A 25,169-nucleotide genomic window follows, 5' to 3' on the forward strand; every position below is an offset into this window, starting at 1 on the left:
CTTGAGCATAATAACTTCCTGTGGAGACAGCCTGTTTAAATTGGATTGTTTTATTGATGGTACATCTCACTAATAAATGGAATAAGTCAAGGACTCTCTCAGAAGCTTCTCTCTTTGTGCTCTCTTGTTTGTTTATACAGGCAACAATGGCACAGTTGTCCTATTTTACCAAAACATGGTGACTGCAAAGTTGTTTCCTAAATGAGATGATGCTAATATGACCATGTCAGTACCTGATAAATTGATGAGAATGCTCAATAATCCTCTGATCAATCCTGCCTTCTGTTCTGTGTGGGGTCTCTTATCAATTCCCAATGCCAGTGATTCATTACTATTCCCAAAGCAGATTCCCTTCAGACCTTCTCTCTCTCTAACCTGTCAGTTTAGATTCCTGTAGGCAGGGACTATCAATCTGATGTATACTGTGGATGTTTGAAAGGCACTATGTTCTAAATCAATTGTTTTATATCAGTGAGTTGAAATGGGACTACATGAGTGAGACCTGTCCTTTGGGATGACTTGTCCTTTTCAGTCTGTGTATATAAAACTTCTCCCTTGAGATGACATGACAATTGTTCCCAGGTATAGGAGTCTTTACGATACTCTTCATATTTGTTACCATCTCTGTGAAAGTACTGACAGACTTTCACAGCTCTGACAGTTTCTTTTTCTGGGCATCTTGACTAGCCAGATGAATAGGTAAGATAACATAAAACCAAGACTGAAATATTTCTTTGTCTGAATTACAGCATATGGTTAACAAAAGAGGTTCCGGGGTGGAAGACAGTAGAATTGGGAGCCTACTACAGCTATTACCTGTGTAAACTTAGAATGCCAAGTTATTAAACCAGAAGACATCCGTGCCATATGTCTTTTGTATTGTATGAAGAGATGAACCAAGAAAAAACTGTAGTGCAGAACTGGTGCTTTTTGATGGAAAGCAATTTGAGGGTGAAATCCTTGCCCCACTGGAGTCAATAGCAAAACTCCCATTGACTTCAGTGGTGCCAGAATTTCATCCTGAATGTTATGTATATGTGTCCTAAAGGTTTGTAGAGTTCTTGCTCCATTGCCCAGGAACAAGTTCTAGGGCTCCATAATGAAAGATATAATAATATTAATGACAAAATCCTGACATGGCTGGTTCTGCAGCAGGTAGAAAGGAAGTGAAGTGATCTTCTTCTTCAGAATCCTGTCAGCCAGGGGATGACTCCACTGGAAGTGCCTGGGAGATGTATTCTGCATCAAATAACCACTATACATAATATATATGTACACTATATATCAGGGTTTAGATCAGGGTTTATCCATATTCAGATTTCTTGAGTTGTCTTCTATCCTACTCAATGAAAGCTATAAGAAAATAATTTTGCTGTCTTTAAATCCATCACCTATGATATGGGAATTATTTTCTCAATGGATGGATGGAGGAGAGTTTTTTTGTTTTTCTTTTTTGTTTTGTTTTTAATGCAGACCATATTCTTAATATCTGGAAGAATGCTCTGACCTCTATTACCTGTTGAGTCTGGCTCTTTGACTGACAAGTAAATCAGCAACAACTACAACAGTAGATCAGGCCTATCCAATGGTCCTGTCTGGTGAGGCACAGGTATAGCTAGCAGCCCGTCGTAGTCACTACCAAGCCATCAGTAAAAGTAGTTCTCAATTCAACTGAGTCTTAGCTTAAATCACATGAAAATCAAACAGAGACAATACCTGCCCTTGTTTGACAAGAACCACTTGAAGAGGTTTTTCCTCCTTGAATAGCCCGGTCATTTTAAGGGAGCTTTTTTGGTGGGAAATGAAAACTCCCAAACACCTTGGTGATGATTAAGATGAAGTGCCTCAAAAAAGACAGAGGATATTTTAATATTAGCAAAACCACTGGGATTACCTTGCAAGATAAAACGGTAGGATACTATTCTATGGGGGGCAGACTGACAGCTCTTACTCTGACATGCAGGGAAGTAAAGTCTGTCTTTCTTCCCTACTTCATTATTATTTATATTACCGTAGTACCTAGGAGTAGAGCTGAGCAAATAATTGATTTTTAGTTCAGTGGCCAAACCGAAAAACTGAAACCAACCAACCAAAAAAACACACTTAGAGTAGAACAAAACATTACATTTGACAAAACAAACAGCTGAATGTGACCTGCATTCGCAAATAGTTTTGGTTTTCCCAAAACTGCATTTTTCAATGAATAAACTAAAACTCCCAGCTCTATCTAGGAGCACCAGTCATACCTGGACCCCATTGTGCTAGGTGCTGTACAAATAGAGCTCAAAAATACAGTCCTTGTCCCAAAGAGCTTACAATTTAAGTTGCTTGGCCCTGATCAGATACTGACTCTGCTGTATGTCTACATTTGAGCAAGGAGGAGCGATTGCCAACTCGCATATACATACTTACTCTAGCTCTTGTTGAGCTAGCGTGCTTGAAAGAGAAGTGGACGGTAACACGGGACTACTATTTTTAATGCATTAAGTCAGGTAGAACTAGTGCAACTACTTTTACATGAGCTGGGAATCATACTGGGACACTGGCAGACCAGGTGCCTCTTGCTAAGGCTTTAGGCCTCAACCGAGCACTGGCAAATTAAGTGTTGGAAGCCAGACTGTTTAACCTGTGTGTTCATGTGGTTAAGATGGATATTGGACTTATAACCATGTGTTTAGATTTTATGAAATGTCTGTAAATTGCAGCATGCATTACTTTCATTTATAATTCTTTATCACATGCTATAAAGTATTACTTAAGATTTGCTTTGTAACTAAAAATCTTTGCTCATCTCCTGCCCATTAAGGCGGCCTGTCAAAACTAAATGGGCAATTGCGGGACATCAAAATACAAAGACTTTGTGAATTGCCCCTTTCCACTGATGAAGAATCTACATGCACTAGTGCTCATCCCATGTGCTTGAATTTTGGAAGAAGGAAATAAAAATAGCTGACAAGAAATTTTTTCATCTCTTTTGTTGTTCAAACTCTCACAGGGTCAGAGCTAGAAAACAGAAGCAGAGATTCCCAGGGTCAACCTGGGTTAGCCCTAAATGACATTCAGAGGTGGCAGATTACTACAACTCTGTCACTTTTTGAAACCATAGACTGTATATATATGTTTGCCTGCTTTAACCTTGTAATAACTCTCTAATTTATTTTCTTAGTTAGTAAAACCTTAGATACTTTACTATAGGATTGGCTACAAGCATTGTCTTTGGTGTGAAATTTAAGGTACAAATTGACCTGGGGTAAGTCACTGGTCTCTTGGGACTGAGAGCAACCTGAATATTTTGTGATCTTTGGTGTACAACAATGATCTACCTAAGTCCAGCTTGCCTGGGTGGCAAGATAGACTGGAATGACTAAGAACACTGTCTGTGACTCCAGGGAAAGACTGCTTCAATGCTTTAGGAGGTCACACTTTTTACTGGGTTGGTGAAATCTAATTATAGAACATACCCCCAGTTTGAGGTCTCTGCCCTGCTTCCTGACAGTCGGCTCTGAGGTTGGAACTGTTGGTCATGAGCCAGTCCTGACACATACCTCTCAGCGCAAATGTAAATGTACCGTGGCTGCACTGGAGAGATTAGGGGCTACACTCCCACTCTGAGCAAGTGGATGGGGAGGAATGGAGAGAGGGAGTGGCTCTGGAGGAGGAGAGGATTAAAATTCAAAATGATCTGGACAAACTGGAGAAATGGTCTGAAGTAAATAGGATGAAATTCAATAAAAACAAATGCCAAGTACTCCATTTTGGAAGGAACAATCAGTTGCACACATACAAAATGGGAAATGACTGCCTAGGAAGGAGCACTGCGGAAAGGGATCTGGGGGTCATAGTGGAATACAAGCTAAATATGAGTCAACTGTGCAACAATGTTGCAAAAAAAAGCAAACATCCTTGTGGGATGTATTAGCGGGAGTGTTGTAAGCAAGACACGAGAGGTAATTCTTCCGCTCTACTCCATGCTGATTAGGCATCATCTGGAGTACTGTATCCAGTTCTGGGCACCATATTTCAGGAAGGATGTGGACAAATTGGAGAGAGTCCAGAAAAGAGCACCAAAAATTATTAAAGGTCTAGAAAACATGACTTATGAGGGAAGATTGAAAAAGATTGGGTTTCTTTAGTCTGGAAAAGAAAAGACTGAGAGGGAACATGATAACAGTTTTCAAGTGTGTAAAAGGTTGTTACAAGGAGGAGGAAGAAAAATTGTTTTTCTTAATCTCTGAGGATAGGACAAGAAGAAATGGGCCTACATTGCAGAAAGGGAGGTTTAGGTTGGACATTAGGAAAAACTTGCTAGCTTTCAGGGTGATTAAGCACTGGAATAAATTGCCTAGGGAGGTTGTAGAGTCTCCATCACTGGAGATTTTTTAAGAGCAGGTTAGACAAACACAGTCAGGGATGGTCTAGATCGGGGTAGGCAAACTTTTCGGGCTGAGGGCCACATCTGGGTATGGAAATTGTATGGCGGGCCACTAATCCTCACAAAATTGGGGGGTGGAGGGCAGGAGGGCTCTGGCTGGGGGTGCAGGCTCTGGATTCGGGATTAGGGGTTGGAGGTGCAGGAAGGTGCTCCGGGCTGGGACCGAGTGGTTCAGAGTGTGGGGATGGGGATCAGGGCTGGGGTAGGGGGTTGGGGCATGGGAGGGGAGGCAGGGGGGCAGGCTTTGGGTGGTGCTTACCTCAAGCAGCACTGCTCTGTCCACAGGCACTGCCCCTGCAGCTCCCATTGGCAGTGATTCCCAGCCAATGGGAGCTGCGGGGGCACTGCTTGGGGCGGGGGCAGCATGCTGAGCCCTCTGGCTGCCCCTACGTGTAGGAGCTGGAGGAGGGACATGCCGCTGCTTCTGGGAACCATGCGGAGTGGGGCAAGACCCCTACCCAGCTCCCCGGCTGGAGCGCCAGAGCGGGGCAAGCCCCAGATACTGCTTCCCAGCGGGAGCTCAAGGGCCGGATTAAAACATCTGGAGGGCCGGATGTGGCCCCTGGGCCATAGTTTGCCCACCCCTGCTCAAGATAATACTTAGTCCTGCCTTGAATTCAGAGGACCTCTTGAGGTCCTTTCCAGTTCTATGAATCTATGATTCTATAATGCCATCCTCCCAATTTCCAGCCAGAGTAGCAATGAAAGCTAAAGCTCCACCCACCCACACACTGCCTCCCACATACAGAGACATTGAAGTAACTTACTCCCTCCCCAGAGGAAGGGGAGAATTGAATTTGATGACTCTGCATCACACTTTGTTCTTTGCTCTTGGAGCACAGCAGCTACACGCTTCCCCTTACTCAGAGCATGCTGTATTCACAATCTAGCCCTATGTGCTTTACAAAGCCTATCCAAATGCTTGGTGAACGATAGTTAAGTGTTTAGATTGTGCTGTTTGTCCATTACCTTTTGAACAGAACAAATAGTTCTTCTTTTTGAGAAACAAATGAAGACTCTCATATTGATATTTTTCTTAAAAGGGAATTTCAACAGGAACATAAGTTTCGAAGGGTTCCTATCAGTTATGCTCTCTTGCTAGGTCAAACAATTTTCCAGTGAATGCACCAGGCCACAACTGTGTCCCATCTGCTCTCAGGTTTTCTAAAGGCTACACAATTTTTTTATTATCTTTTGCATGGATTTGCTCATATCCCCAAGAGAGTATTTAGTTTTAGACAAACTAAATATTACAAGTCACAGAACACTTGGGAAATGGAAAACAACTGACTAAAAATGGAGCGCTGTTAACACCCATTTTTGCCATTTTGCGCTGTAACACCCATATGTGCTAAGCCTGCATACCTTTCCTTCCTGTAATCTTATGACATCCTTCATTACTAGGCACTTTCCCAATCAATCTAAACTCTTAATGAACCACCACTACTGCGGGATTCCCGGCAGTAATATGTGCCTAAAGAACATCATTTTGATCCCTAGATGGACATCATCATTTTCGATTAGGAAGCAGAAATGAAGAGATGAAAATTGATGACTTGTCTCAGTTGCTAATCTTTACATGCAGATATCAGCTGAAGAACCCATTTACATCCCTCACTAGGAAGAGCCTCAGTTTACTCAATATCCCCAGCAATCCTAGATAGGCTGTAGGAGCTAACAAAGCAAAAATCTCATTGTCACACCTAAAACTGAAACACTCAAAAGCTTCAGCAGGAGACCACCTTTTTGTCTGATGTTTGACGAATGCCTAGCACAATGGGGCTGGGTCTTTCCAGCACTGCCACAAAACAATAAAACAACTACTACTACACATGGCACCATTTAATTTGTGTGAAAACAATGAATAGTTTATAGACACATTAGTCATAGTTAGCTCATTTAGGCCCCCATTAATTCTTTTGGTGTCATAATAATTCAAATAGTTTGTACTTTTAAATCTTGGAAAAGACTATTTAGAGCTCCATTTAGGCAACATAATGATCATATTGATGGCGCCTTGCAATAAGAAGGCATTAAACACATACTGAAATCTTGGCCCCATGGAAGTCAATGACAAAACTCACATTGACTTTAGTGAAACCAGGTTTTCACCCATAATATTTCTTCTGGGTCAAACAAAAACATTACAAGCAATATAATTAAATATTGGCCTTTGGTTCTCTCTCCTGGGTCATATTTCAACCTGGTGCTTCCTGGAGAAAAATAAACCTTTAAAAACTTCAAAAGCCTGTAAAGATATTTAGTTCAAACCCATCCACAGACAATGTACTGAAATAGTGGCTGGCTTTTTATATTTCCTCTGCACCTTTTGTCATGTAAAGTACTTTAAAGCCTTTCACTTCCTTTGACAGTTGTGAAGCCAAATTAAAATTTAACATTTCAGTTCAGTTCTCCTCATGATCCAGTCTGACAAGAAAAAAATATGTATACAACAAAATAAAAGGAACAATGAAGGTAAATAACAGATACTATAGGCAAGATTTAGCAAAATTAATGGAGCTGTGTTGAATTACGGCAGCTGATGATCTGATGTGAAGATCAACAGAAATAATCATGCAAGCCCATTGTAGTGACTGGCATGACTCTCCCAAAAAGTGCATACTGGTGTCCTGATTAGAAAAACAGGGATTTCTTGCATGACACATGAGCAGCAGCATTACAGAATTTTTCTATCCCCGAGCGCTAAAGATTTCCCATATTTTCATTCACTCTTTGTTCCCTTCTCTTTCTGAAGTCCTGCTGAGAAGATTAAAACTCCTTAACTGCCAAATATGAATATAATCTCTGGTTTTGTAGGGGGTATCTTTATTAACATCATCATCATCACCACAAGACACAGCCAAGTGAAAACCCAAGCATCCCTGCTGCAGCTTCTGATTGCAATAAACCCTTAATAAGGAACTGACAACTGCCAGCAAGCCTTTACAAAATGTAGTTGGAAGTGTGCTTACGTGAATGTTGCTGCAAGCTACCTGTCATTTTCAAACACAAGTTTAGCTTTACATGCCTTATGGCTCTATGTACTCTAGTGTGCCCTCCAACCTCTGGTAAAATCCCCAAAATTGCAAACTTTAATCAGGTTATTTCTCATCAAGAGGAAAAAGAAATCATAATTACAAGAAAAAAATAACATTGTGGTTGATAAGTTCTAAGTGAATGCCACAACATTTCCTGCACTGCCTCCTGGTCATCATAGGCTTAGATAAGCATGAAAGGGAAATTGACAAGTGGATGATTTATAAGGTCTTTCTTTTCTGCAAGATTACATTTTTGAGAGACGCACCGGAGTAGGCCAAGTCCTCAGAAGCATGAGTAATCAGTAACTCTGTTTTTTGCCCCCTAGAACTGATGCTGAAATCCTGTAGTTGTGAAAAGGACACGTATAACTCCAGGTTTAAATACAGCTGCCAACAGCAAAGAGGAAATGGAAGGTTGTATAGCAGAAGTATTTTTTCTGTTTCAGTGTTACATATCCTGTATTAGCCTTGATAAGCAGGTTAGAGTAAGTTTTATTTACTTGAGCTTTTAAAGTCCTTTTCCCAATAACTTGTTAGCTCATTTTATAGTCATAGTAAGGTAAGTTCAAAAGCTTTTTTCTTTATTACAATTCTTTTATTACTGATTAACATGATGACTGTAAAACCGTTCTTTTTGATTTATAGCAGGTTTTCACGGATATCAAGACAATTCCTGAATACACTGGGGTCTGGTGAGAATGAAACTGCATTTTAAGGACTATATGCGCTGGGGGTGATATAGACCAGTGGTTCTCAAAGCCGGTCTGCCGCTTGTTCAGGGAAAGCCCCTGGTGGGCTGGGACAGTTTCTTTACCTGCCACGTCCGCAGGTTTGGTTGATTGAGGCTCCCACTGGCCGCGGTTTGCTGCTCCAGGCCAATGGGGGCTGTGGGAAGCTTGCAGGCCAAGGGATGTGCTGGCCGCCCTTCCCACAGCCCCCATTGCCCTGGAGCGGCGAACCGCAGCCAGTGGGAGCCTTAATCAACCGAACCTGCAGATGCAGCAGATAAACAAACCATCCCGGCCCGCTAGGGGCTTTCCATGAACAAGTGGCGGACCGGTTGAGAATCACTGATATAGACTATGTTTTGAGTGGACTGCCTGCACTATTGTTTGTTAATAAATTATGTTAATGAGCCTGATAATCAGTTTCCATGGAATTACTAGGGACTCAGAAGGGCAGTTGAGGTGAGGAGCTACCTGTAGGGATGCCCGAGGCCACAAGGAAGCACCAGAAAGAAGCCATTTGTTTACAATACATGTGTATGCTCACACTTATATATCTATTAATATTTATGAATAGCTGGAATTGATGAAGGAATTTTGTCTAATATGGTTTGAATCATGCAAAAGTGTAACATGCAAAACTGTAATAAATTTGGATAACACTGAAATGGCCAAATAATGCATGAGTAGCAGAGCCTTGAGTGAGCTATATTATCTTATCAAAAGTATTCTTAATATTTTCACCTGCCATCATTTGTATAAAACATACCACAGAACATAACACTTTTTTAGACAGATAACTGAATGGATATCTATCTATCTGACTGAACTTTGATAATCTTTTTGCAAAGAATGAATGTTGGAGGGCTGGAAAATTTCATGAATATCAGAAACAGTGGGCCAGATTCTCACTTGGTGTAAATCAGCATAGCTCCACTGAAGTCAATGAAGCTGTGCTAATGTACACTACCTGAGCATCTGTCCAGTGTATTTAAGAGGATATGCTTTTTTATGCAGCACACATCCATTCTTATTTCTGTAGCATGTCATTGAAACAGTGTAGATATCAACCTGCATCAATACTCCATACCCATATACTCCTAAACTTTGAGGGAAATTAACAGGGATCAAAATAGCATACCTGGACATTTGGGCTGAAGGAAACCCCCAGGTCAGAACAACCCCGAATGCAACCAAAAACTAAATTTTGCAAGGATTTTTAAAACAGTTGGGGCATTTTATAACCCTTAATAATATTTATAGTTAACCTAAAGGCACAATATGGAACCCATTGAAACCAAAGGCAAAATTACCAATCATCAGGCCTTTAGAGATTACACCAAAAGCAATTACAGCTGATGAATCAAGTAAGAGATTGACTGCCTGAATGTGGCAGGTATATTATGGGTATTGTAGAGTGCTAGAGGCAAGATATTTATTAAAAAGGACCATTGCTGTGATCCAGTTTGTCAAACATATCTTCAATGCTAAATAAATATATTATTTGAAGTTAGGCTCCTCAATCCAGAGTTGGGTACCTACATAAAAGTGGTTTGCTTTTCAAAAGTGCTGAACACCTGCAGCTCAGCCCTTCAAAGAGATTTATGGAAGCTGAGCAAATCAGGCCCCCTTTATGTGGGTACCTAAATATTAATTTACAACTGTAGCTTTGGGCACCAAACTTTGAAAATTGTGGCCTATGCATAGAAACATCTACATATATAAAAAAGTAATAAAAACCACACTAAGACTGTTTTGCTACTTACAAAAGCTTATTGAAGGCATAGCAACAGATTTTCCTTTATACAGCATGGAAAGAAAGAAAATGTGAAGAGAGCTAGAGACAAGAATTAGTGTGTTCAGAGACATATATAAAGGAGCTCATAGTGTACCATTCAACACTGAATTGCCACAGTCCAGATTCTTTGTCTATTGTTCATTCTAATGCCAGACTTTCCACTTCATTTGACAGACGTCTGTGAAAGACTCCTCTTCTGGGAGTGTGTTTGGCGTTTTGTTGTTTTTAACTCTAACTGGCATGAGTAGCTGGACTAGTTCACTGTGCCTGGAGAAAGTAGATTTGGCTGCACTCAGGTATGAGGACCTTCAGCCAAAAGTTCTTGATCAGTGCCAAGTTTGATAATTAGCTATTCAGAACCAACCAAGCAATTGTGTGAAGGTTTTCAAAACTTGTCAGGAGCATTAAAGCTTTAAATGGTTTTATACCCTACAAGCTAAGCCATAGGAAAATGGAGTACAGTGACATGTGCTGCTAGAGATATATTATTCTGCTACTATACACTTACTATGTGAAAGGAATACCTGTGGTATTAGAAACCTTACAAATCTATGCTCAGTACCTGTTGTTACAGTAACTCATGCTCATGCTGCCTCTAAATTTCACAGTGCCCAGCCCTTTCAGTAAAACAAATATCAGGAAGCCAAGGGTTAAGCAACAGGACATTTCAAAGCTACAGAACCCAGGCATCCAATGAGGTAAGAAGATGATTCGGTGCATTTTGTACATCACTAATTTGTATGTTTGTATATTGTAACCAAAACATGAAAACATGATTCAAAAGTCCATGAACATAGATCATTCCAGCTAATGATAATGGAAGTTATATCATGAACCATCAATACGGATTTACATCATCAGTAAGAATGCTTCAGTTAGAGTATGGAAGTAGACTTGTGGTATTGCTTCAGGTCATAAAATAACCATGAAAACTCGCATTAACTGACACCATGAGTGGCACTCTCATAAGACAGGCCAGGGACTGAAAAGGTTCAGAGTCCTCCAGTTTAGAGCTGAGGAACATCAGTGAGGCAGCGCTAGACTCACCACATTGCCATCTCTGCGCCACCTTCAAATCCCTCCTCAAAATTCGGTTTTTGCTGTGATGCCTACATAAAATTTCACAACCGGTTAGCCTGCTCATATGCAGAGACCACTGCTTATCATGCTAATATTATCTCATTGTTTACTTGTAATCTTCCATCTGTCTGTATCCATCTGCTGTCTCTTGTCTTGTACTTAGATTGTAAGCGCCCTGAGTCAAGGACCATCTTTTTTATTCTGTGATTGTACAGCGGTAGCACAATGGGATCCTGGTCCATGATTAGGGCTTCTAGGTACTATGGTAATACAAATAATAAATAACTCATCTTAAAACAACCTGCCCCCTGTAAGGGGTAGCATGGAGCTGTGCATTCCCACCACATTGCTTGCTCCCCTGGGGTGGTTATATATCACTGGCCCATAGCAGTTCATTACCCAGTTCCCTGTACCAGTTCAGCTCTACCCACTTCCAGAGTGAGGGAAGGAAGATGACATAATCAGTCTGATTATCCCTTAACACCTGCAGTGGAGATATAGGAAGGCCATAGGATAGTGTGTAGGGAAAGGACCTTCCTCCCTGTTAAAACCCCAAGACCTGGTCTACTCTACAAAGTTTTTCTGGCGTATTTGTGTCACCTTCAAATCACACCTCCTAGTCAACATAGCTATGCCAGGAAACCTCCAGTGTAGATGCAGCTATGCCAACAGAAGAGTACTTCTGTCAGCTTGGCTAATGTCATTTGGGGAGGTGGTATTACTATGCCAACAGAACTCCTTCTGTCAGTTTATGCTGGACCTCTACTGGGCTGGGGTGAGGTGTGGGGGGCACTATGCCAGCATAGGCTCTGTAGCGGAGACATGGCATTAAGTGGGCATGCAAATCAGGCCACAATCTGGGCCTTTGAAGACAAACTGTAGACAGTACTACAACCCAGCTCTCTTCAAAAAAGCGACATTCACTTTTAAAGGGAGCACGTAACCTCTACTATTCTTGTTCTCTCTCTTTCTCTCTCTCTCTTCAATCTGAAAATTCTTAAAACTCTGAGTAATTAGCTTTAGAACAAATGCAAGTCTTGAATTAAAGAAACTCATAAGGAATCTGCCCAAAAGGAATAACAATTATATGTGTTAAATGAAAAAGAAAATGATCTTAAAAGTAAGTCTAACACACCCTAGAATACTGCTTTGAACCTGTCAGCAAAAAGGAGTCTGCTCTGCTCTAGATGTAAAGAAGATTTTAAGAACTTAGTGCATATAATCTAAGTTGTGCATTTTGGCTGGTCACTGGAAATAAAAAGTATTCTTGAAAAGAAGATTCAGGCTCCTTTGTGAGCACTGCTAAATTGGGCAGTTTTCTGAAAGCATACCAAAGAGGATCACTTCCAGAACATTCCTTCATGAACTAGCATTATGCAAAAGAGGTGCATGAAATGGCATGTTATGAGCTCCCTATATGTAGCTATTCAATAATTATTTGGGTTTGAAAATCTGAATTTTACTTTGGTCATATGTATGACTTGGGGAAAATGACCTTCCAAATTTCTACAACATACTATTTGTAGCAAAGTAGAATTGTATTCCAGTTTTGTCTCAGGAAACCCATTAATTTGTCAGTGGCAATAGATGGGAGCTTCCCTTCATCTATCAAAATAATCATTGTACTTCTCTAAGGACCTGATTCTTTTTTATATATATATATATATATATATATATATATATATATATATAATCTCAGAATGGCCTAAAACATTGTACTTCCACATTTTACAGGCTACATGTATTCTTTGGTTCAATCAGTTCCTAAATATGGTAGAACATTGACCATTCCAGTGGACTGAGACTTGAACTTAGAAACAGGGCACTTACTGAGAGCTGAGGACACTCGACAGCCTGGTAGAGTGCTGAGTAACATGCAGGACCCAAACATGGTTTATTTATTGTTGTCTGTTAATTATGGAGTACCATGATTGAATACTAGTGAAAAGGAAAAGGAGAGCGCATTTACAACTGAAGAATAAGACAAAAATCAGGAAGAGAAAAGGCAGGCTACTCTTCTCTGCATGTTTTGGTGTGTCTTGGGAAAGGAAATGTAAAACTTTGAGTTGCTTTTGGAAATGTGAAATAGGATTCATTATTTCCAGCTCTGAGCATGTCTTATTTATCACATTAGGCATTTCATTAAATGATAGTTTTCAGAAACCCATTTCATGTTCCTAGAACACAAGAATTACAGGTCAGTCTTTCACACAAACACTACATTTACATTCGTGTATATTGTCTTTTGTGGATGGTGCTGAATATTTTTGTTTCCAACCAAATGAAACCATTGCATAGACCGTCTCTAAATTAAATTACACAAAAATAGCTCAGACAATTCATCATTTTGTTAATGTTACGTCTCTTTGGAGCTCACATTCACTGGAGCTCATTTCCACTGTTTCACAAGCAAATCTTGGACTTACCATGTACATGACTCACCACAGGCTAATTCAGGTCATTCCAAAATAAAACAATAATAATAGTAATCCCTGCTCTGTCCATATCTGCTCCATGTAATACTGAAAACAAGTCACAAACACAAATAGTTTGTAGGTAGGGAAGGGAAATCTTGTTTCTTGTTAAAGCAAAACATTCATAATATAAATAGGAGGAATCAATTAAAATTAATACATCAAAGTCCAGATTTATTAAATCTTAATATCCAAACTTCCACATTTACTGAACTTCTAGTATGTCGCTGATGCAACAGTGCCAATGCTAAGCTGCTGCTGAGCTCCATTTTGCCTTACTCTCCTGATACACTAAATTCCTGATTATCCTAAGTGGTTTGCAAAATTCGGATTCAACTGCAACTCTTATAAAGGCAATATTCCTTCTGATCTAAGTTGAAGCAAAGGATGAGAACACAGCCAAGCTGTTTTCTATTTTATCATTTCTGGGTACTTCATTGGGGTAGATTTTGATTAGCCCAAAGTGACCTCAGAGAGAAGTAAAGACCTCCTAATCACAGCACAACTGCATTAGGGCTGTTCACACTGTGGCTCCTCGTACCCTATGGAGTGCAGCCTTTACACTACCACTGCTCCCCACGGTGATCAAGTGGGGGCAAAACAGGGGTAGGCAGAACCTTGGCTCCACTCCCCAACCTGCCACTAGATCTACCTAAACACAAAGAGGGGAAGTAAGCTACAACCTTTCCACGGCTGCAGTAATCTGCTTTCCTCAGAGAGCAAGAGGCAGAAGGGTGGAACTGTGACTCTTGGGCCATACTTTTTCCTGCTGTTCAGATGGGGGCACAGCTTCTACAGATCACTTTCACTCAGAGCTGAGCCTCGCTCTCAACTTCTTAGAGAAAAAGAAAAGGATATTTGTCTCACAAATGCAGTAATGAGGAGCCCTGTCTTCATAGGGATTATGGGTTCCTGTGACCCAACGACTGAATTTGTTATACAAATGAAGTTTGCATTTTATCCACAATGGATGGTTTCTGGCAACATGAGACTTAAAGAATTACCACTTCACTTGTTTAAAAGGTGGGAAATTGTAGCCAAATAAGCATGCAGATTGAAGTCTATGAAAGACACAATTCTTTCCCATCTGCAAGATTATCTTACCCATATTTCTGGAATCCTAGGAGCCTATCATGCATATAAAGTAATAAAGTTTCCTGTTATAAGGGTCTTCTCCACAGCTTATGACCTTTAAAAAAAGAGACAGAGCAACCACAGATTTCATGAACCATTCTTGACATATTTCAGTGTGGTGGTTATCACGCAGGAATTCATCAATGAGGCAGTACCAAAGTAAATGAAAATCAGAATGCAGTAAACCAAAAGTCTCTGTTGTTTAAGATAGATAGACAGAAAGACATGTCTATGACTTTTGTTGGTATGCATATTTTTAGAGAAAAGACAATCAGGTAGATAATGTAGTTCCTATATGTCTTTTTTCCCTTTCATTTATTAAAAGGTTTGATTCAAATACATAGATGCATAAACACAAATAATCTCTACAATGGATTTTTTTCCCCAGAACCATTCATTTTGATGAACTGGGATTTGTCTGAGTTATATTACAGTATATTATCCATATCATCCATACTGACATGTATTTTCTTTTTCTTGCATTTGATGGCATAATACAGATTAAAAGAAAAAATAACCATGGGGTGAGAATTTTAGCAGTTACAAGTACAAATTACATTTCTGTAACATTCATCTGCCATGGGTGTATCCACACAGAAAAACCTAAAAAAGTACTAAAACAGAAGGGGGGAGGGGCAGGAGGAGAGACATGAAATTATTTAAGCTGCAACTGAATTAAAACTCTGGATCCAAATACTATCCTCCTCCCAAATTTGGAGCCATCCAACATCTAGATCTGTTGTATGTAGCAGGAACACTTTTCTCAAAATAATTAAAATGAACTCATAGTGTTTTCCTGAACACTTTTGAGATTAAAAAAAAAAAATCTTAAAACCTCCTTTTTAAGTTGTTGGCACTTATTATGGTATTTAATTCTTTTTGTTTTAACTCTATCTTTGTTTTGTTACTGAACATACATTTTCTATCAGCTCATTTATTTGAAGAAATGCAGTTTCTCTCTTTTGTTTCTCCACACAATATTCTCTCAGAATTCTCTAGAGTGGGCCTAACATCTTCCATTCCAAATTGTTGTCCATCCAATATGTTGCCAATATCCTCTCAGGGGCTATAGTCTGATTACACAATGGCACAAGGAGAGGGAAGGGAAGAGGAACAATTTGGTTTTGAAACATTTCCCCCTCTTATTTGCTTTCTGAATGTATCAGGGTGCTATACACATATTCTGAATGGACCTTTTGCCCTTTTAATTCAAACATGGGCCCTTTGGAACCAAGAATAAAATCTGTAGCATCACAACGCTCATATTTACTGAGGTAAAGAAACAAGTTAAAATACAAAGTTCTATTTTTGCAAACCCTTTAAATTCCTCATAGATATTGTTTTAGATTGTCATACGCATGAATTGCTCCTCTAAATTAAAGAAAAAATGAACCTTTTGCCTGTATACCAAGCTAGCAAGGTAAAAACACCTTCTCTCATCTCTCTTCCATCTAATACAGACAACAGGAAGTTGTTATAGAGGCAAATATGGCAGATTCTTCCATTTCCTCACATTAAGATACATTTTTAAAAAATATTCACAATCATTTTAATCCTTGAGTAATCTGACTTGTAAGAAACAAAGCAAAACACTACGAAGAAAGCTTTTTAGTCATTCCTAATTCCTTTCAAGGGGAAACCCATTGCCAAGGATTAGGTGCATGGTTTGCATCCGCTCTGTTTAACATACACATGTGCAGTTAAAAGGAGAGCTGCATCTCCACAACTGTGCACTTGTTTTCTTGCTATTCTTTATGCTTGAATTAGGTTTTGTGCTTTTATGTCCCTCAACTGTATTGCGTATGTTCACTGAAGCCTTTTTGACAAATCATGGCTTTAAGTTTTAATGCTGCTTCTGATGTTAAGAAACTGTTCTTTCATATTTTAAATCACAGAACAACAGATTGGGTGAGAGGGCATGGGGTAAAGTTTCCATTATTCTGAGTAGCAGGGGATTTTTTGTTGTTCATTTATTTGCTAAATACCTTAACCATATCAATAGTACAACAGATGAACCAGTAAAAGAACTTCCTGCATTCCACACTGAGGACATATTTACACAAAGCTGAGGTGCTAGCAATATATACATAGTAAAGATTCCAGTAAGACCACACCTAGAGATATCGCTGTGACTTACCTTATATGGTCACAAATGCTGAAGATATGCATACTCTAGGAAAAATTACGTATCCATAGACTACATTCTTCATTGTTTGTATTCAAATGGATTTTCTAGGCCTGATCAAGGAGACTACTGGCATGAGTAAAGGTTTGCCTTAATTTTACATTGAAAAATGGAATATAGTCCTTGCATTAGGAGCATAACATAGTAACAGAAGGCAGAAAAAGGAAAATTTCGGAGTTTAGTAATATTATAGCTCAAAGGAGCCCATTTAATTGAATCTAACATTTAAAAATGATGCCACCACATTGGGCAGGCTGCTCTTGCCTGTGCTGGTGGGCAGCAAAAGTAACTTCACTCAACACATTAACTCAGGTGCATGGAGAAATCATTCTGTGATATTCACATAGAAAAAATATATCACTCCTTGACATTATAGACCTTTTTTCGCTGCAACAAACTCCACCAAAGTGAACATATTCTGTATTAGTATAAAATAATAAAAATCTCCACTTCTGCCAAAACAAAACAAAATAACCCCAACAGCTAAACACCCCTTATATCCTTAACACAGTGTTAGAACTCTGATGAGTGATACTTTTTGCTGAATTCTCCTCTTCTTTATATGTGAAACGGAGGAGATTTTGTATGAAAACACATACAACTCAGAACTGGTGAAGTCACTGAGCCAAGAGCAGTAAAATGAGGTTATGGTGACATTCTAGATTTATAAGACTATAGTCCTCCCTTTCCCCCCCGCACACACACACACACACACCACCACCTGACCCCACCCAAAAAAAATCCAGTCATTTTTGTTGAAGGTGACAGCAGCTGTTTATAGTAAGGGAAGAATCAGCATAGTTCAGTTACCAAAATATTCACAAAATATCACAAGGGGTTCAAAATTAAATCAATGCAAGTAATAAAATTAAAATGGGAGCTATGCACCCACAAGTATATTCTCTTTTACAACACAAAATTGGTCCAAATATTCTTAAAAGAAGTTGCAATAGCTCAATGGATGCACTCAACAATAATACATTTCAATCAAATTAGCTAGTTAAATGGAAACTCCACCTAATTATTCCAATGCATATTTAGTGCTTTTCTGTTTAAGAAATGAGTCACTTACCTAAAACCCCCAGCCTGTAGTTGAGGGTTACAACGATGACATTTCCATAGCTTGCTAGAATGCTCCCATCAATCATGTTGCCAGTACCCTCCATGTAAGATCCCCCATGGATGTAGACCATAACGGGTTTCTTGTTGTTCTGATCATGAATGTCTGGAAAAAAATGCAAGTAAGGAAGACACAATAAAGTAATAAAAATATTGAAACAAAATAGGTAGTTGCTTTTTCACAAAAGTCTAGTCAAATAATTTCTTTTCCCCATATTTTCAATTTTATCTACAGCTCTTCAGTCAGCTAGCTTTCCTCTGTGCTTTTACTTACGCCATTTCAGAGTGATCTACGTCAAACGCCCAGTGGGTTTAGAAGCTGAGAAATTGTTTTTGGTACTTGTTTGTCACTTCCAAGTATAGTTTCATAAGGAATATTCTCAGAACACTGGGAAAGCACTATAGTGTGTAAGAAATTTAACTGTAAACTAAATGAGAAGCCTCAGTAGAAAATTAAATTGCACAGTAACTGGGGTCACTATTAGAATATTCACAAGATAAAATTCTAACTAATCCAGATAAACCAATACATTAAACCATAAAATGATACCATTGATCCAGTCTTCCCATTCCCTCAGCAACTGAGAGACATCTTTGTGGAAAGTATAAAGCTGAATTTCTTACTGCAATAACAGACAACATCTTAATATTAAATTAGCCAACTAAAAATTAAACATGGCAAATCATCTCCTGTTCAAACCTGTCTCGGAATTAACAAATAGGAGTAGCCCAATACTAAACATCAAGATTTTGTTCCCAAACAAAATTAAGCCTTTAGCGTCATGTAGTGCCTAATTAAAGTGACAAGGTGGATGATCTTGTTGGTAAAGAACTAGGTTAAAACTCAGGAGCTCTCTGTGCTAGTCTATATCTAAACAAAAGCACATAACAGAATGATGAATATTGTACTCTGCTCAGTGAAGTACTGGAAAGCGTATTTGATGACTATTGCACAGGCTCAGATTAGCCCTTGAAATATAACAGATAGTAAAATGGTTTCTATAACAATGGAACATCAAGAACTGCTCTAAAAAGCACCAAACCTTGTAAAATAATGTGTTTTATTTAATCTTCTCTTATTATCAAGTGTTACCTAAAGGCTTGATCTTACACCATTAAAGTCAAAGGGAGTTTTACTATTTGACATCAATGGGAGTGTGACTGGACCAAAATGAAGGCACTCAGTCCATCAGACTCTATTAGTCACCTGTTTATATCTAAAGTGACAATATATTTTTAAAACAATGAACGATTTATTCCCTCTGTTGTGGACTTTAGGATACTACTTAGCCTTAGAATAGGCATTATGATTAATAAAACAATTATTGATCAAAATATAGTATATGTCTACCTTTCATAAGTAAGTAGAAATTATTTTTGTTTCTTCTAACTGGTTATACAATCTGGTGTCACAAGACATGGTACTGTCAGTTAGAAATTCATTTCTTGTATCAGTTATAAAAGAGAGGATGATATCTGGGCACTAGTGAGGCTTCTTTTAGAGTGCTCTGCACAGTTCTGGTCCCCTTATTGGAAAAAAGTATATTACAGCAATGAAGAAGGTACAATGGAGGGCAACTGATGTGATACAAGGGCCAGAGATTTGAGTTACTGTACTTTAAAAGGTTAGAGTAAATACAACAGGACTGAACTCTCAAGAAAAGAGGAGATTAAGAGTGACTTCACTGTGGTGTACACGATTCTAAACACAACTATTTGAGCTGGTGTCAGATATAAGAACACAGGAACAAGATAGGAAATAACACTTAGAAAAGGCCAGGTATAAGGAATTTGGGCTAAATTTCTGTACTCTATTACATCTACCAACTATTCTCAAACTACCAAGGGCTGTAATGTGAGCCCTAGCTCAGAGGTAATTAATGTAACTAATTCAGACATTTTAAAAAATCTGATGAGCATTTAAATGAAAATGGATAGTCAGTATAACTTAAGAAGCAAGGATGAGTACAGAGAGAAATATTAGCACTTCTTTCCATGTTTAAAAGATCCTAAAAAGCTTTACTGCCAAAGAAGGAAACAAAACTATCTCATTGTAACACTTGTTATGATATTTCCTGTGAACTTTAGCATTTCCTTTCAATGAATCCAATCCAACTTTCCTGGAGGTCGTTGAAAAGATCATCACTGATTTCAATGGGAGTTGGGTCAGGCTCAGATAAAATATGGCCTAGAAAACTGGCTAATTATAGGAGAAAATAGTGAAGCATCATCAATAGACTTTGTTTATTTTTGTGCCCTAGAAATAAAACATATGCCAAGAAGAAAATTAAATAAAAACACCACAGATGAGTTTCAAAGCAATTTCATCCACCATATAGTTTGTGCATCTGGGGAGGGAAAGAAAAGTGGTAGAAATAACAAGTGCTGTTTCATGAGTTTCATAAAGCAAGGTGAACTTACACATGCATGTTTTTAAATTCCATTTTTTTTTCCTATGGAAGAGTGAGGGGTGGAGGGAAGCATTTGGTTCCAAATAATATTTATGCATGTTACTCACTTCACACATACTTAGGGATAACCTTTATTCTTATCTCACAAGGGAGCTACAGTCATCTATATGCTAATTTGGGTTTTAAAAATAAAAAATAAAAATGGTTTCCAAACAAGAAGAAAATAAAGAAGCACGCTGAAGTGCACTTTTGTCAACTAAGGGGGAAAAATCATGTTGAAATAATAATAATAAAAAGAAGAAGTTTATGTTCATGCATCAGGGTCGAGCTTGGGAAAAAAAATACCTTGATCTTCACCACGATCATTATTGGTTATATCATCTGCGCTTTTCTTTGTGTTGGCTCCTGGGGTCATAGTGAGGAGAATAAAGGGAAAAAAGAGAATTCAAAAACAGCAGGTTCTCAAAAATTAAAAAACAAAATCTAACTACTAGCCCCCAAAAATAAAAAAAAATTGAAAAATGTAACACAAAAAGTGAAAATCTGTTACATTTGAAAAAAAAAAGATGCAAACTGCACATAAACATAAGATGTCAAGAAGAACAAATCCAAAATATTATTTGAAAAAATATATGTATATCTCTAGTAAATCCTGTGACAATGAAGCTATTTTGGTTAAAAGGCATTGCTGCAAAAACAAAATTAATGTGCAATTAAAAAGTAATATAAATAAAAAATATTAAATCCACCAAATTATCAGTTTTTCATAAGAAATACAGGTATTTTTATTTATTTCTGTAATCTTGCAGAAATTACCACCTTTTAGTCACTATCTGAATTAACTTAATACTTGAGTCATTCTGATTATGATTTATTAAATACTTTAATGAAAATACAATTATGTATGAGTTTTATGTAACACTTGGTCTGGATCGAGACAATCCAGAATGCCCTTTATTCTTTAAATCCAATTTCCTAGGTAAGCAAAAAGATATTAAAAACACCAAATTTGAAAAACTGAAGAAATAAATTGTGAAAGACTCGCTCCAAGCTATGGAATCAGCCCGCAATTAGCCCTGACTCACATGAAAGCGCATTGAATGGCCTTTACATAGTCAGAAATTAACTGAAAATAGTTACTTACCATGACAATAAAACCATAATTATTTATCATAGACTTACTTAATAATAATAAACACTCACGTGTATTCATCATATTATATATTTGTCTTGTGCTCAGGAGAAAAAGATGCAATGGTACAGATAGTTATAAGGCCATCTCTCCCCATCCTCAATTCTGATAATGAGTCTAAATCTTTTCTTTAAAATGTCATATAACTATTCTGGTGCTAGGCATCTGATCATGTATTGCTAACTGTACAGCAAATAGTTCACTCTAATGTGACCAGTTATCTGCTAGAGATTAAAATAAGAATAGAAAATTAATTTCCTCTCTAAACACAGTTAGAATTGAAATGTGTCTTTAAAGATGAGTGATTAATGGGCTAAATCACCAAGCTAACTGGTATATGTCTTTATTGTCTTTACTGGGAAGTATATTTTCTGTTCAGATTGAAGTGGAGCTACATACTTTTTTATACAGGCAAAACATATATCTCACAATGAAACATATGGTAGGATCTGCTATAACAATATGTTTTCTTTTACAATTTATGCTGACTCCATAGTTGGCTCAATCCTCCTCCTATTGTATTCAGTAGCAAAACTCTTACTGACTTGACTGAGTTCAGGATAAGGGCCTATTCTCTGTAAATCTCACTTGGTAACTTTAGTTTCCATATTGACATTAAATTACTTAAATATTTTGATGTACTCACAGGTTTGTGTTCAAAAACTTTAAATGAATGGAGTTGAACAAAAAAATTAGTCTATTGTGTTCTGAATTTTTAACAAGTCTCAATTTTCCATAGAAAACTGTCACTTTATTTTTCTTCTACTTTTCTATTTAAAACTAAATTAGAAAAAAACACCACTAATTAAAGGTAAAATATTCCAAGACAATACAATGGTCAGTGCAAATAAGAATGGAATGTACTAAAAAAATTATTAGTTCAACAAGTGGTGTTGAAATGTGTCCTGTACATCATTTTGCTTTATGCTACCATCTTGACAAGAAAGCAGTGCAGATTTTATATGTGAACATTCAAGGAGAGCTACTCACATAAGATCCCTATAGCTGGAATTTAAAGCCAGATGAATTCAAATTAGAAATAAGGCAAATAAAAAAACAGTGAGGGAGATTAACCATTGGAACAAAATACTAAAGACAGTGGTGGATTCTCCATCTCTTGATGTCTTCAGATCAAGACTGGAAGCTTTTCTGGAAGATACGCTTGAGTCAAACACAAGTTATTGGGCTCAAAACAGGAGTAACTGGGTGAAAATTCTGTGTTACACAGGAGGTCAGACTAAATGATCTGATGGTCTATTCTGGCCTTAAAATCTATGAATTTATTAGGTTGATCTCAGATGCAGAGCAGAAATTCCAGGCACCAAACAGGGATTTGTGCCACCTAGTCTCCAAAAATAGTCTGAGTAAGCTTCTGGAAAGGTGATTCAGTCAAAAGAGAGGAGTGTTGCCTTAACAAATCCCTTTCCAAATGCTACCTAAGGAAAAAAAAGGTTGTGGTCAAATGTAAAAAGTTATTCCACCAGTGAGGTGGAAAAACTATGAAGCCTAAAGGCAAATGGATGAATCATACATATCCACCTATACTATACCTGCTAGGGTCAAGATTGTACACCTATAGCAGCAATCCAGTACATACTGATGTTAGACCTCTCCTGGAGGACATTTCCTATTATACATACAACAATAGACGAAAATCATGTGTCAAATACAAATCTGCCATATAAACCACAGGAAATTGTTTTCATGTCACTAATACAAATAAAGAAATGCTACAAAACATACATCCATTAAAATGCTATCTGTACACTTGTAATGTCATATACAACCATTCAAACCATCATTCATTCTTTTGGGACCTTTGAATGTGTGTGTGTGTGGGAAACAGATGAGGCTAGATTCTCCTATCATGCATATGATTGATCACATACTATAAAAAAGAGCAAGGGACATGGCCATAAGGTAATGGTGAGAAACTGCAGGTAAAAATTATTTTGGATGCAGAACATCCTGGAATACAGTCAGCTGTAGTGGCCCAGGATAACTAGTGGGCTATATGAGTAATTCACATGGTACTATATAAATAAACCTTTGATGAGAGTTTACTACATTTTTTGATATGTTCAGGGATGGTTCAGACAATGCAGCCAAAACTTCAGTTTCCAGATATTGTCAGGGAAGCTCAACCCCACCAAGGACTAGCTGAATTGTTAGAGCCGTACTGATTTCCGATTCTCACATGCTGTATGGGGTGACGTGTGTACAGTCTGTGATGACAGAACTCTGTGATAAGAGTTTAAGTACCATGAAGGGAAGCAGGATCTCTCTCCCTCTATCATAGGACACAGCTCAGGTTTCCCTTTTCTTTTAAAACAGAAAACTTCCATCTGCTGTTCCTCTAACTCACTGTATTCCCTGCACAAATATACATATACACCAGTTCTGGACACAGTACCTATTCCCCACCCCACAAGGCAGAACACCCTTGTCCAGATGGCAGTGCATAGGGTTTGGGACATACTAAGATAAGGTAGACAAATGCACACCACAGCTTGGGCTTTGCAGGCAGGGAGCAGTTATCTAGACAAATGGTTTTGTGGAAGGCTTCAGATTTGCTTTAATATGTCATAGAGATGGTAATGATTAAGCTTCTTTGACCAGATAAGAAACATGCAAGGATATGAAAGATTTTTTTTAATTGTCTATCTGGCAATCATTGAACTAAACAGTTAGTGCTGCCTTCTTCACATGCTCCTATGCATTCCAGGTACGCATGCAACAAGCAAATTTGGCGGTCTATCAATCATCTTAACGGGAAGATATGTTTTTTTCTCTTTTAATTCTTGATCCTGAGCCCACTAAATAATTACTTCAGTGTAACATCAGTCCCTTACACAGGAAGTGATAAATATTGGAGTGATGGTGGAGTGATGGAGGATTATGGTACCAGTAGAGCTAGAATTGCCTATCTGGGAGCCAGGCTCACCCTCCCTCATGTAGTAGCAACAGCCCAATGGTTAGTATTAGGGTTCTGGATCTGGAAAGCATGCAGAAAGGCAGTGAATATCAGCAGCCAGACACTCCATTTTGCCCTTTTCATTTTGTGTGTCAGTTTAAGATAGTTAAATTTGATATCCCTGAATAAAATGCCTGCTGTCTATTTTGCAAAATGGTGGTTAGCCACCTCTACTTCCAGCACACCCCGAGAAAAGAGAATTTAGGAACTCTAAATTAGGTATGATGAGATGCAAACACACTCCAGTGCACATAACAGGACTGCAGTACATGGGGGATGTAAAGGGTATGGAATATGACTTTGCAATGTCACACATTATGCTTTTTATTCTTTACAGCCTGAAGGAAGAATCATGGACACACCTGTGCCTCTATATAATGTAACATTATTTTCACATGTACTTACCTATTTGTTGAGTGAATAAATTGTTTCTCTTTTATTTGCTATATTTCATTTGCTGTGAGATGTTTTTATTGTTAATTAAAAGATAGTGTCTGTAGTATTTTTTTTTTTGTAAGCTTAATCTACTGCATCACATACAACAACCTTGAAGTCATGGTCAAACGATTCTGACCACACTGTCTTTCCCACATTACTAAATGAGGAG

General features: G+C 38.2%; 1 protein-coding gene across 4 annotated transcripts in view; it reads right to left on the minus strand.

Annotated features, from left to right (window-relative positions):
- NLGN4X (neuroligin 4 X-linked) overlaps window positions 1–25,169 on the minus strand; it is a 245,790-nt gene that overhangs the window by 81,196 nt on the left and 139,425 nt on the right. For 3 of the 4 annotated variants that reach the window (XM_074966343.1, XM_074966338.1, XM_074966353.1), the window contains 2 exons: window positions 20,742–20,801; window positions 17,939–18,091 (listed from right to left, as the gene is read on the minus strand). In XM_074966343.1, coding sequence (XP_074822444.1) covers window positions 17,939–18,091; window positions 20,742–20,801 — 213 coding nt within the window. The remainder of the gene's footprint in view (window positions 1–17,938; window positions 18,092–20,741; window positions 20,802–25,169) is intronic. The other variant, XM_074966364.1, reaches the window with a different exon arrangement.

Source organism: Natator depressus, chromosome 1, assembly GCF_965152275.1.
Source record: "Natator depressus isolate rNatDep1 chromosome 1, rNatDep2.hap1, whole genome shotgun sequence".
Classification (NCBI taxonomy): Eukaryota; Metazoa; Chordata; order Testudines; family Cheloniidae; genus Natator; species Natator depressus.